Here is a 15022-nt window from a genome sequence, read left to right as displayed (position 1 = left end):
CAATAACGTAGATTCCCTCCTTTACAGTAGCTCCTTTACAGTAGCAGCGCCACAAATTAAAAATCCCTTCTTTTCATCGGGAGCACCGCACAGTTTCTACACGCAATTTCTATTCTTATTACTTTTCTACCCAACAAAATCGCACAAAATGGAGACCCCTACGAAGAAAACGCCCTCTGTAATTGATTATGTCAAACTTTAAGATCCCTTCTTTTCATTGGGAACACGCACCGCACAGTTTCTACACGCCCTCTCTATTTTTATTAATGAAATTTGCCAATTAAAAGCCCTCTCTATTTATAATTGAAAATCCCTTCTTTTCATTGGCAGCACCACATAAAATAATTGTCTGTGCGGTTTTGAAGAAATTGCTAACCGCACAAGATGGCGGCGCCCAATGCAAATAAAACGCCGCTCTATTCTTTTTAATGAAACTTGCCAATTAAAAGGCTCTCTCTATTTATAATTTTCATTGCAGCACCACAGTTATAAAATATTATCTGTGCGGTTTTGAAGAAATCGCAAACCGCACAAGATGGCGGCGCCCAGTGCAAACAAAACGCCCTCTCTATTCTTGCCAATTAAAAGGCCCTCTTTATTTGTTTTTATGTGAAAATCCCTTTTTTTCATTAGCAGCACCGCAGTTATAAAATAATTGTGTGTGCTATTTGAAGAAATCGCAAACTGCACAAAATGGCGGCGCCCAGTGCAAACAAAACGCCCTCTCTATTCTTAGTACTCAAGCTTGCCCATGAGAAGGCCCTCTCTATTTATGATTGAAAATCCCTTCCTTCATTGGCAGCACCACAGTTATAAAATAATTGTTTGTGCGGTTTTGAAGAAATCGCAAACCGCACAAGATGGCGGCGCCCAGTGCAAATAAACCGCCCTCTCTATTCTTAGTACTCAAACGTGTTCATGAAAAGGCTCGCTCTATTTATAATTGAAAATCTCTTCTTTTCATTGGCAGTACCACAGTTATAAAATAATATTGTCAGTGCTTAATATTGTAAGAAATCGCAAACCGCACAAGATGAAGGCGCCCAGTGCAAACAAAACGCCCTCTCTATTTTAGTATACTCAAACTTGCCCATGAGAAGGGCCGTCTCTATTTGTTATTGAAACTAATGTAATGATGCTATGTGACTTTTTGAAAATATCGCACACCGTACAAAGAAGCAAAGTACAAAGAAGCGCAATAATTTTAAAAATCGCAAACCGCACAATAATCAACTGTTACTAAATCGTTTTATTGTCGTTTGGTACATTCACAAATCACAATGTATTCCTATATATATCTTTGAATTCAGTTTAACTTTTACAAATTATGACAACGATTATAGGATATTCATCCAACAGTGGCCCGCTGCAATATGCTGGCGTACATACAGAGACTATACAGCTGACAAAATGACCTGCGCACTTTTCCACAGCGTGTTTATAACACTATTACCAGATGTTAATATGTTAAGAGTTGACTCCACTATATTTTGATTTCATGCTTGCTTGTGTGAAGTTTGTTTGCCCAGGCACGACCGACCCAAAAAATCAAAAACCATCAAACACTTTTTTTAAAACAATAATATGAAAATAAAGAAAATTATGTTTTTACCCTATAAAAATGCCCAATGACACTTTAATATTCCTGGCAATCACACTCACAGCTTTCATTGTTCCCATTTTAGCTCTCCCCAACAATATTTTACCATCAAACAAAATTGATATAGAGAACCAAGCATGGTCTAGGGTTTTGTACTACAGGCTTCCAGCCCGTCACCCTGCAACAAGCTTGAATTTATACTGAATCTTTATCCAGATTTTGTTGCCAATATGGTATTAGGTTGAAATACATTAAAGTTTGACACAAGTACAAAATGTTAGGCTGAATGTCGTATATTTTCTTTTGCCCCACTTGCTGCAATACATGAACAGACCTAACACACACAAAAAAAAAAAAAGAAAAAAAATGAAGAAAAAGGAAATCGACCAACCGACCCACTCCTTCCCACCCCATGTCTGGGCAAACAAACACTTTTTTGGCCTAATAAGGCAGTGTTTCTTTTTCTTGTTTGTTTCAGCTAATGACAACAACAGGATGGAAACTGAAAAACATGTTGAGTTGAATCGCGTTTATATCTGGACTAACAGAAGATCTATGGGAACGGTATTTCTAAAGTGTCTCAGTCAGATCCCAGATTCCCAAATTGTCAACGGTCTTTTCGCGTCTTGTTTCTTGTATGGATAAGATCCAACATCAGAAATGCCCCAAAGCACCAAAGACAGGCGCAACAGAGAAGCAAGTAGTCATGATTTCTCAGACTTCCCATATGTATACGAGGGTGAATCTTGTACGTATTCCTGGGCGAAAAGCCAAATAGAGGGGGACTACCCGGGAAAGGAACCCTAATCTGCAAAGACCTTCCAATCACTTTGAGCGGAAAACATGAGTTCATTCCTAAAGGATTTCGTCATACATTCTTAATTCGCCATCCCTATCGAATGTTTCAATCCTTGGAAAAATCTTCTATTTGTAGCTATTATCCGACGTCCAACCTTTACGATACAATAAATACTTACTACAAAAAGCAATTTGAATTTAAAGAACAGTATCTTGTTTTGAAATATCTTCAAAACCATCCGGAATTGGGAGATCCAAACCCAGTAGTGATTGACGCCGATGATCTTCAAAACCATCCTGCATCGATCTTGTCTCAGTATTGTGAAGCGGTTGGTCTTCCCTATACGGATGATCTTCTACAATGGATACCAGGTAATGATGTAGTTAAACAATGGAAGATATCACGACAGTTGGCTACAGCAGGCCTATATGGTAGAGATGGATCAGGATTGTATGAAGCGGCAATGCAGAGCTCGCAGTTCCTACCAACAAAGAAATTACCCGAGAGATCTGAACTTAGTAATGCTGTCTTGGCATGTGTTGATATGGGGATGCCATACTATGAGAAACTATACAGTATGCGCACAATTCGACCATGACATGTAATTTGAATCTAGTGTTTTCACAAAATTAGGGACCGTTCACAAACAATTTTAACGGGGGACCTAGCCTATTCGCTGGTCTTTTAACATGTTTTTTTTTTAAAAAAAGCTTTTATATTTATATTTGTGAAAATTTTGATGTGCAATAATTATATATACATGTACCAGTGATAAAGTCTAATAAATAAATAAATAAATAAATAAATATTAACGTATCATCTGTTTTGGTACTGATCAGGAATGACTAGGTAGATAAGTCGGTACAGGTATTTGGTCGGCAACATCCGTAGATTAAATTCAGTCTATCATTATTGTATTTGTAGTCTATTAATAAAAGCATTGATGGTCAAGACCAAATTACAGCAATTGTTACAATTATTAGTGATTTAAAATCATTAAACGAGGATGTTTTGGGGTACCCTTTTCATCGATTTTGCTATATCGAAGGGTGGGTTTTCATTAAAGGGTGATGCGGGGACTTTACCTGTTTGCGATTAGTCTGTATCTATTTAGTTTACGGATCCAGTTCATGTGCAGATGATGAAATCGGATTATCCTCCTTAAGCATTCATCCTTGGCATCAGCAAATGGGTTCCAGGTTTTTGAAGGGGGGGGGACTCGCTCATTAATGTATTGGTCATATGGGGTCGAGTGCTCCCCCAGTCGGAAAATTGCACAAATATGGTCAAAATCACATATTTCCACCGTATATGAAAAGGTTTTCTACGTACAGAGCAATTACATCTTTTCCACCTTTTTCATGAGGGAGATGGATCCGCCTCTGCACGTCAGAGGGCCAGGGAAAGGTAGTTCAAGCGATTTTAACAGACCATTTCAGAAAATCTCCACGTTTGATTAAAAGCATTATCATAACACGTTTGTGAAGATTATCATTCATCCGGTAAAAGGTGACCTGTGATACTACAACATCCATTTCACAGGTCAATGAACTTTTACCGCCAGATGATCAGTAGGGCTGATGATGCGTTCAGGATTGGACGTGAAAATTTCCCAATCAAAAATAGTAAGTCCGGTTGACTAGATTATAGTTCAATATTAATATCATTATCATAACACAAAATTAAGACAATAGAGTGGTATAATTTAACAAATAGCATGAAACTTTAATTCACAATAATACAGTCAAATTCAACAAACAAGTTCGCAAACACGCGTTATAGATTACTAGTATCACGATTTGAGATAGAACATATCCAAGTATAAATACAACTGTAAAGTTAAAGCCATGTACGGTCTTAGGGACCGGTCACTATCTACGCCAGGGGAATTGGGGATTCGAAATTTGTTGATGAAAAATTTCGTTTTTCCCCTTCGCTTCCTTTCATTTTATGCAATTTCTGCATAACAAATTTCATTCCCCCTCTTGCTAGAAAAAACAAAAAAAATAAAACAAATAGCATTCCCCTCTAAAATTCCTCATTCTCCCGGCGTAAATAAAGACTGCTCCCTTATAATAGGTATGTCACAGTGGTGGCTGCTCAATTATTCTGCCAAGCATAACAGTAAATTGACAATCGCGCGCATCAAAGTTGTTTAATTTCGGCACACATCCATCAGGGGGGGGGGGGGCGGGCGGCCAAGATTGACTGAATTTTGACGTCGTCATTGGTTTTACACGTTAACACAAAAATGTCTCAAATAATTCCAACAGTGTATATGCATGTTATCAAGCACTATTTTATCGTGCTAAATACGTCGAGGTTCGCCAGTGAACCTCAATTTAAGTACTGTTTATTTGAATTTTTGGTATGAATAACGCACGATATGTTACGATATATACTAAAAATTCCCCCACGTGTGAACAATGCGACTACGTGGTGTAATGGTTAAGAGTCTCGCCACCCACGTAGAGGGTCCCGAGATCGATTCCCACCTCCGGCAATAAATGAAAAATTTTCTTCTTCTTTTTTCTTTGATTCTAAAATTACTTATTTTCATGTGAAAATGTATACATTGCACTGAGAAATATATTCTGTGCATTTTTTTTCTGTAATGGGGCCAATAGAGCTAAAAACGCATCTTGGCTCGGGAAAAAATAAATGCGTCCATCCAACAGGCTCCAACGTGCAGGCAGTGTTGCCGTCATATTGTCTGTTTTGTTTACGCTTTTGGCTGTTACCACATTGAATAAAATCGTCCACCGTCGTCTGACAACACAAATGAAATCAATGAGGAGACATACGTAAACAAAGAACATAACACTTTAATTCACAAATTACAGGAATCACATCCGACATTGTAGTTTTCAAACCGAGTAACCCATTCAAGTAACTCCCTACACTCACACTCTCTGTGTGGAAGATTAAGGCCATATCGTCTATAGGGGGTACTCGTATAGGGGGTGTGTTGTGTGAATTTTAATTAGAAAGTTATTTTGAGGACAGTAAATGGTTCGTTTGAAAGATTATTTTCAAACATTAGAGTGTTATTGACCAGTCTCAAATCTACTTATTTTTTAGCTAGAACTAGGAACGCTTTATTATTCTAAACAATTTACTTCATCCAGTCTTCAAATTATGCCATATTGATAAGCAATTGTACATTTGCTAATTATTATTATCATTGCTTGAACATGGTATATCTTCATTTTCAGGAAAAGTAGATTTACAAACCGCTCAACAACACCAACATTTTTCAAATCAAAATACGAGGGTCATTCAAAAAGTTCTACCTCCATCATCACATTTCTAGCATCGTACGTGTCATGATATTGAAATTACCAATGGTTATACTCTCAAGTCGTGGCTAAAAAATAAAAGTTATTTGATTAAAATGTGATTTTTGCTCGTATAGATATGTAAGCGAATACAGATTTGGTACGTCGGAACTGTTAAAAACTGAAGTCAAAAGTTAAGGAAGCATCATATTGTACCTTTTGATAATCTCCATACAAATGTTTTTAAGATGCGATTGTCCAACTGCATACTCAGGATAACTATTTTGTTCCTTTTTCAGCTCCCTAAGATGCCTTGGACTTCAAAACAAAATAAAACATGTTTGATATGAGAAGAAAACACTGAAAGGTTCAACAGACACATAAACGTAAGTAAAATTTGCCAGATTTCGACTAGACCACGTTTAAAGGTAGTTCGTAATTACGTCCTTATTTTAAACAATGGATGCAGTTTGACGTGGAAATAAGATAAACAGTTTGTTAATAACCTTGTATACACTTACAATATACAAAAAATGTGCATAAAAATTATGACTTAAAGGAGTGTTTCGTGATCCTAGCATCCTCTTTTTATGACATATGTTCAGTACATATCCACGAAAAAAGCCTATTCCCAAAATTTCAGTTGATTCCGATTTTGCGTTTGCGAGTTACGCATGATTATGTGTATTACACTGCTCCATAGACAATGCGTTGTAATTTCGTTCTGGTGCACCAGAACGAAATTCAAATTTCACGATATCTTTGCAAAACGAATTGATCTGCAAGAAATATATTGTACATAAACATTATGTAGCCAGAGGTTTCCAGTGATATAAAAATCTCAACTTTTTTGAGAAAAGTGGGGGATGAGGCTGTGGATCACGAAATGCCCTTTAATTGATTTTAACTTATAAACCAATCAATACAGTGTGTTCTAGTCATTGGCAAAGGACCATGCTAACCACATTATTTCCAATCTAGAAAACATTTGACATGGTCGATATCCATGATATCATATATATTTTATAATGTATGATGTCATTGATATCGACCATGTTAAAACATGACGCTATTTAAACCGCACCAAATGTCATTCATTTATTATTATTTCATCACGTATAAATCTCAGTCTTCATTGCATTATTTTCTTATACTTTAGAATACATATAATACACAGAGGTTAATGCTATGGTATCTATCGTATGGTATTAAAGCCAAAATGTGTGATTTGCTCCACAGCGACGCCCTCAATTTCTCTCGAATTTCTATACTAAAATACCACGTGAAAGACTAAGCCTGAAGTGCCTTAATTGCAGTAAAATTTAAATTTTCATACTAAAACCGGAGATCCCCGCTTTTATCCCGAGTTCACCGATCGAGTGATGGCTAAACACATCGCATACATGTGTATCATTGAATCATTAAATCAGTGACGTATAAACAGTGTGCATATCGCTATTCGTCTTACGTCTTGATCCCTATTCACGTCTTGACGTATAAACTGTGTGCATACCGCTATTCGTCTTACGTCTTGTTTGTACATCCCAGCTGCGTGACGCTCCGCCAATAATCATGATAATAATACGATCGGAGAGCTAATACACGCATGACAACTTGCTTCGTTTTACCTCATTTGTTTGGCTCAAAATAAAAAAGGGGACAGTGTGATCAATAGCTATCAGCAAAAACTAATATTTAAATAGGAATTTATGCAAATCACACATTATGGCTTTGATTTACACAGAGTGTACAATTACAAAGTTTACGGCTGACATAATGATTGTGATTATATTAATTAAGTAAAACCTCAAAAATATACTCAAAAGTGGTCCAAGAGACCATCTCCTACCCAAACCTCCCATATAATTGTTTCTCTAACTCTTACTTTAAAAGTCTCCACCTCATACCTCTCCAATGTCGAAGTGCATCACAAGTAACACGGTAAACATAACTACCTTAAAGTTTATAACTATGAAAATTATGTAGAATTTGTTAATATTGTTTTGTACTCGTGGATGCAAAAACTATTCTCAGTTTTAAAATGATATCTCAGGGATATGAGAAATCACTTTATTTATAAGATACTTTAAAAGAAATAACATGACTTCATTTATAGATTTTAAAGAAATATCATATTATTATTAAGTTAATGTTACTTATATGACGAAACACCACTTATAATTCTTTTGTGTCAGTTCTTAGATGTTTAATGCATATCTACGCCCCGGGATCTACGCGGTTCAAAATTGATATGCGCAAACATGGCAAAAGTGGCCCAACATGTTTTCTGGATGATTTAATTAATCGGACATAACTTTTGAACCCAAGCTAGTAAAGTAACCAACTAAACGTCTTCTTTTAGCCAAGATATTATTAATTGTATTGCATATAACATTTGTGACATAACTCTTTTAGTTGCTTTCTGAGAAGTATAAATTTTATTGTTACACCCTGTAGAGGGTGTAATTTACTTAAATACATATATTACACAAATATTACAAGAAAAAAAAATGCAATACCATTATAAAGAAATTACAAGAATCCTGAAAAAAAACCTATATAAAAGTGAAAATCAATGAACAGTGTGGTTTGGGAGAGCTCTTGATTTAAATTCACTTAGGCTCAAGGAATTACAATTAGTGCGAGTGTCAACATCAACAGAACTATTCCACAGATTTGCTGCTCTCGTCTGAAACAATCTCTTACCAGAGTTATTGTTAAATTGAGGAACAACAAGTGAATTGGAGGAAGTACCTCTTGTGTCATGATCATGTGTGGATTTGAAATGAAAATTTGGAACAAAGATAATCAGGAGCTTTGCCAGTAAGGCATTTAAATAACATAATAAGTATTATTCCACCCTTTATCTAGTTCGAGCCACTTGAGAGAAGACATCATTGAATCAATAGTAGTTCTGATATCAGCAGAAAGCATAATTCTGGCAAGGTTGTTCAAGAGAATTGGTAACTTACTTCTCAGAGTAAGTGAACAGCTGGACCAAACATGACTGCAATAATCAAAATGTGGCATGACAAGAGAATCCGCAAGATTTTGAGAATATAATTTGGAAGATAATATTTCACACAACGAATAACACCACAACGTTTAGAGACATTGGAAGCAATTAAATCTACATGATGTGACCAAGTTATGTGACTATCAAAGATAATTCCAAGATATTTGAAGTTCGCAACTCTCTCAATAGTCTCACCCTCATAAATTAAAGAAATATTTTGGTACTTACTAAAAGCATCAATAATTTAGGTTTGCTGATATTCAAAGTGAGGTGCTTCTTTTTAAAGCAGCTGGCAATTTTACACATGTTAAAATTGAGACTGTTTTGAAGACACAAAGAATCTGTGAGCTGACAAGCAATGAAGTATAATCAGCATACATTACTGTTTTACATACAACACTATCAGGCAGATCATTTAAAAAACATAATAATAATAAAGGACCCAATATAGACCCTTGTGGAATTCCAATGTTAATTGGTTTTAAATCTGAAAAGGAACTACCTACTTTTACCGATTGCATTCTATTTTTGAGATAAGATTTGAACCAGTGAGTTCAATGTCCCTGATGCCAAATTTCTTGAGCTTATTAATAAGAAGAAGACTGTGATTGACAGTGTCAAAAGCTTTCTTAAGGTCAAGAAATATGGCACCAGTTACTTATTATATACCTGATAGTTTGATTGTGTAATATTGCACACTTTTAATTAGCTATTGTACCCTTACATACAATTATATATACAAAACAAAAATATTACAATCATTAAATTGAAATAAAGTATAGCAATAAATGATAGTCAAATGAAACGAAAATGTTTTTCTTAGCTGCTATTATTACAAATAATTGAAAATCACATTAACATACTCGTACAATATATTTATAATGATACATTCTGAAGTATTGCACTCTGGATTATTTGCACCCGTAGAAAATACCCGTAGACTAGACTATGGACGGTTGTATACTTATATACAAAAATATATACACAGCAAAACATTACAATCTTTATGTACACTATTTTTATTATTCAATATCCCCTGCAGATTACCTTTTCGACTTGAAAAGGTAATCTGCAGGGGATATTGAATAATTCGAACAACCTATAATTAGGACCACATTTACAATACGATCCGGTAACACGCATACCCATACCCTGTCTTGAGCCTTAATAAAAATGTATTATAAAACACGCAAATGACCCCAGCTCATGGTTGACGTTCCTCATACACAACCTATACTTTGATCAGCTCGTAATTGGCGGAAATTGTTAGGGTTTTACCGGGGGGTTTTACCACTACGGCGAAAAGTAGACCGACATTAAGAGTAACATAGTTGACCTATATAGTACGAGGGGCGGTCAATAAGTTCGTAGAACAAGGTACTAATTGAAAATGTACTTGCCAAATTCTTTCTATCTCACTCTTGAACAATGGTCATTGCATACCTTAACGCACCCGTCGCAATTTTTCTTGAAACCTTTTATGTCAACAAAATGGAAGTCTTCCGATTGCTCCATGAGCCACTCTTCAATGTAGGCTCACCAGCATTGATCACCAGCAAACCTGATATTATGAATGTAGGACTTAAAATTCTAAAATAGGTTTCACTAAACTGGAGGCCATGCCTGAACCACAATATGGTTGCCTCTGTTGTGAATGGCACCTTGACAAACTGAGAATAGGGTATAGAACACAATCCGAGAACAGTCCCATGCTTACCTCCAACTTTTAATATTCACTTGATGGCTTGCCTCAATTTTGCTATCAAAATTGTATGACATATGCCTAAGATTGTACTTTAATTTGGCAAATGACCTGTCATCATCAAGACTCTCCCTGAATCTCAGAAAACAGCGATGAAGACCTTCCACTATGGTGACCGAGTGATGATCTTCTTAGGGGTAGCAGATCCAGGTGTTCCACGGAATGGACTCATAATTCCAGTGATTAATGTGTGCCTCATCACCTTTAGCCAAAAAGAGATAAAACTAGTCTCGAAACTGAACTCGAAGGTAGCTTGTGATACAACAACATCCGCTTCACAGGTCAATGAACTTTTACCGCCAGAAGATGCAATAGGGCTGATGATGCGTTCAGGATCGAACGTGAAAGTCCAGTTGCCTATATTGTAGTTCAAATATTATTATTGTTTACTACCTGGATGTCATAATTTACAAAACGGAGTCCAGATTGAGCAAGACGGGAACAAAATAATGCCATACATTTGGTATGAATGACAATTGAATTTTAATATGTAACTGCTGTTACAACAAATAACGCACTGATGGACTGTTTTTAAATGACAATTTAATTGCTGATTTCCCATTTAACTCAATCAGATTAAGCCTGAGATCAAGATATTGCAGTAGTTTAGTTTTTTGAAATGAACGAGCTAGTGCTGATGCCCCACCTGAACTAATGTTATTATCAGCCAGGTTAAGATGTTGTAGCACTGGCGTATATTGTAATGACAGAGCTAGCGCTGCTGCCCCATCTGAACCAATGTTATTACAATGTAGGTCATGATGTTGCAGTGCTGGAGTGTATTGGAAAGACTGAGCTAATGCTAATGCCCCATCTAAATAAATGCTATTGCTATCTAGATCAAGATGCTGTAGCGCTAGAGTGTTTTGGAAAGACAGAGCTAGTGCTAATGTCCCATCTACACCAATGCTATTACCACACAGGTTAAGATGCTGTATTGCTGGAGTGTGTAGTAATGACTGGGCTAGGGCTGATGCCCCATCTGAACCAATACTGTTACCACACAGATTAAGGTATTGCAGGGTTTGAGTGTGTTGGAATGACTGAGCTAGTGCTGATGCTCCTTCTGAACTAATTATATTACCATGCAGGTTAAGATGCTGCAGTATCGGAGTGTGATGGAATGACTGAGCTAGTGCTGATGCCCCGTCTGGGCCAATTTTATTACTACACAGATTAAGATGCCGCAATGTTGGTGTGTGTTTGAATGACTGAGCTAGTGATGATGCCCCATCTGAACCAATGCTATTACCATATAGGTTAAGATGCTTCAGTGTCGGAAGGTATTGGAATGAGTGGGCTAGTGCTGATGCCTCATCTGAACCAATTAAGTTATAATATAGGTTAAGATGCTGCAGTGCTGAAATGTGTTGAAATGACTGGGCTAGTGCTGATGTCCCATCTGAACCAATGTAATTCCAAGACAGATCAAGATGCTGCAGTGCCGGGGTATATTGAAATGACTTAGCTATTTCTGATGCCCCATCTGAACGAATGTTATTAGAATACAGGTTAAGATGGTGCAGTGATGGTGTGTGTTTTAATGACTGAGCAAGTGCTGATGCCCCATCTGCTCCAATAATATTTCCAGCCAAGTCAAGATGCTGCAGTACTGGAGTGTGTTGGAATGACTGAGCTAGTGCTGATGCCCCATAAGGTCCAATCACATTTTCAGCCAGGTCAAGACGCTGCAGTCCTGGAGTGTGTTGGAATGACTCGGCCAGTGCCGATGCTCCATCTGCACCAATCACATTCCCAGCCATGTTAAGATGCTGCAGTATTGTAGTATGTTTGAATGACTGAGCTATTGCTGATGCTCCATCTCGTCCAATCTTATTGCTAGCCAGGTCAAGATGCTGCAGTATTGTAGTATGTTTGAATGACTGAGCTAGTGCTGATGCCCCAACTGGTCCAATCCCATTCCCACCCAGGTCCAAATGCTGCAATGCCGGAGTATGCTGGAATGACCGGACTAGTGCTGATGCCCCATCTGGTCCAATTATATTTTTAGAAAGGTCTAGATGCTGCAATGCTGGAATGGACCTGAATGACTGAGCTAGTGCTGATGCCCCATCTAGACCAATCACATTATCGGCTAGGTCAAGATGCTGCAGTAATGGAATGTGTTGGAATGACTGAGCTAATGCTGGTGCTCCATCTGAACCAATCCTATTGCCAGCCAGGATAAGATGATGCAGTGCTCGAATGTGTTGGAATGATTGAACTAGTGCTAATGCCCCATCTGCACCAATCATATTGCCAGCCAAGTCAAGATGCTGCAGTGCTGGAGTGTGTTGGAGTGACTGAGCTACTGCTGATGCCCCATCTGATCCAATTACATTTTTAGCCAAGTCAAGATGCTGCAATGCTGGAGTGAACCGGAATGACTGTACTAGTGCTGATGCCCCATCTGAGCTAATGATATTACTCGCTAGGTTAAGATGCCGCAGTACTGGAGTGTGTTGGAATGACTGAGCTAGTGCTGATGCCCCATCAGGTCCAATCACATTATCAGCCAGGTCAAGACGCTGCAGTACTGGAGTGTGTTGGAATGACTTGGCTAGTGCCGATGCTCCATCTGCACCAATCACATTCCCAGCCATGTTAAGATGCTGCAATATTGTAGTATGTTTGAATGACTGAGCTAGCGCTGATGCCCCATCAGGTCCAATCACATTATCAGCCAGGTCAAGACGCTGCAGTCCTGGAGTGTGTTGGAATGACTTGGCTAGTGCCGATGCTCCATCTGCACCAATCACATTCCCAGCCATGTTAAGATGCTGCAGTATTGTAGTATGTTTGAATGACTGAGCTAGTGCTGATGCCCCATCTGGTCCAATCACATTATCAGCCAGGTCAAGACGCTGCAGTCCTGGAGTGTGTTGGAATGACTTGGCTAGTGCCGAAGCTCCATCTGCACCAATCACATTCCCAGCCATGTTAAGATGCTGCAGTATTGTAGTATGTTTGAATGACTGAGCTAGCGCTGATGCCCCATCATGTCCAATCACATTATCAGCCAGGTCAAGACGCTGCAGTCCTGGAGTGTGTTGGAATGACTTGGCTAGTGCCGATGCTCCATCTGCACCAATCACATTCCCAGCCATGTTAAGATGCTGCAGTATTGTAGTATGTTTGAATGACTGAGCTAATGCTGATGCCCCATCTGGACCAATCACATTGTCAGCCAGGTCAAAATGCTGTAGTAATGGGATGTGTTGGAGTGACTGAGCTAATGCTGATGCCCCATCTGATCCAATTACATTTTTAGGCAGGTCAAGATGCTGCAATTTTGGAGTGAACTGGAATGACTGTGAAAGTGCTGATGCCCCACATGAGCCAATGATATTACTCGCAAGGTTAAGATGCCGCAGTACCGGAGTGTGTTCGAATGACAGCGCCAGAACGGACCCTTACGAAAATGGCACGCAGTTTTTGAACGCATGCAGCATGCAAGCAGCACGCGTGCCGCACCGCATGCAGCACGCATGCAGTTGGTAGCGTGCGGATGCGTATATTTGGAACGAGGCACGCATGCAGGGAAGCGTGCAGATGCTTGCTGCATGCGTGCAGGTCATTAGCGTGTGCAGTTTGCATGCAGCATGCAAATCCATTAGCGTGCACTGCATGCGTGCAGCACGTACTGGTCATATATATGCGAGACAAAATCATGAAAAAAAAAATCAAAAAAAATGGTTAACAGTGTATACTGTCCTTACAATTAGTCTTACATAACCTGGCTATCCATTTCACAATGAACTAAAATTACCTAGCTTAAATTTATACAAGTCACTTATCTAACTTAACCTACCTGATTTTGAACCTGGGACCTTCTGCATGGGAGTCTGATGCTTTACCATTTGAGCTATTGGGGTATACACATTTGATGAAGTGTTTTAAATTAATATAAGCAATATTTTGATGACTAAACCGGCCAAAGTGCATCATTTTATGAATATTGGTCAAATTTACTGTGAATATTGATAACATTCACTATAAAAATGTTTAATTTTGTTTTGATTTTTTGCAGTGCCAATTAACTGTTGATTCATGAATGGCATACTAACATTGGCCCAATATTGCAATGCCAACTATCGAAAAAAATGGCATTCCAACATTGGGCCAATGCTGCAATGCCTACTATTGAAACAGGAATGGAATTCCAACATTGGCCCAATGTTGCAATGTCAAATTTCGAAACAGGAATGACATCCAAATATCGGCCTAATGTTGCAATGCCAATTTATCGAAACAGGAATGGCATTCCAACATTGGCCCCCGCATTGGCCCAGTGTTTTAATGCCAACTATCAAAACAGGAATGGCATTCCAACATTGGCCCAAAGTTGAAATGCCAACTATCGAAACAGGAATTTGCTTGCCCTCCCCTCTAGACCTGCCAAAAATGCTTGCCCCCCTCCCCTGTTGGCCTGCCAAAAATTGCTTCCCCCCCTCCCTCTTGGTCTGCCAAAAATTTTGGTCCAAAGGCTAACTTATTTATTCATTGTAAACATTTAAATATTTTCACTTCTAGATCATTGCCAAATTGTGACTTGATGTCAGTTGTG

At 38.3% G+C, this 15022-nt stretch overlaps 1 protein-coding gene across 1 annotated transcript in view; it reads right to left on the bottom strand.

Moving 5' to 3' along the window:
• Positions 1–8940: 8940 nt before the first annotated feature.
• Positions 8941–15022, bottom strand: part of LOC140141650 (uncharacterized) — a 31166-nt gene continuing 25084 nt past the window's right edge. Inside the window, exon 10 of the mRNA XM_072163561.1 lies at positions 8941–13867. Coding sequence (XP_072019662.1) covers positions 10956–13867 — 2912 coding nt within the window. The 3' untranslated portion in view covers positions 8941–10955. The remainder of the gene's footprint in view (positions 13868–15022) is intronic.

Source organism: Amphiura filiformis, chromosome 19 (assembly GCF_039555335.1).
Source record: "Amphiura filiformis chromosome 19, Afil_fr2py, whole genome shotgun sequence".
NCBI classification, from domain to species: domain Eukaryota; kingdom Metazoa; phylum Echinodermata; class Ophiuroidea; order Amphilepidida; family Amphiuridae; genus Amphiura; species Amphiura filiformis.
The sequence above is the reverse complement of the archived record's forward strand: the minus strand, read 5'-3'. Positions and strand labels throughout refer to the sequence as shown.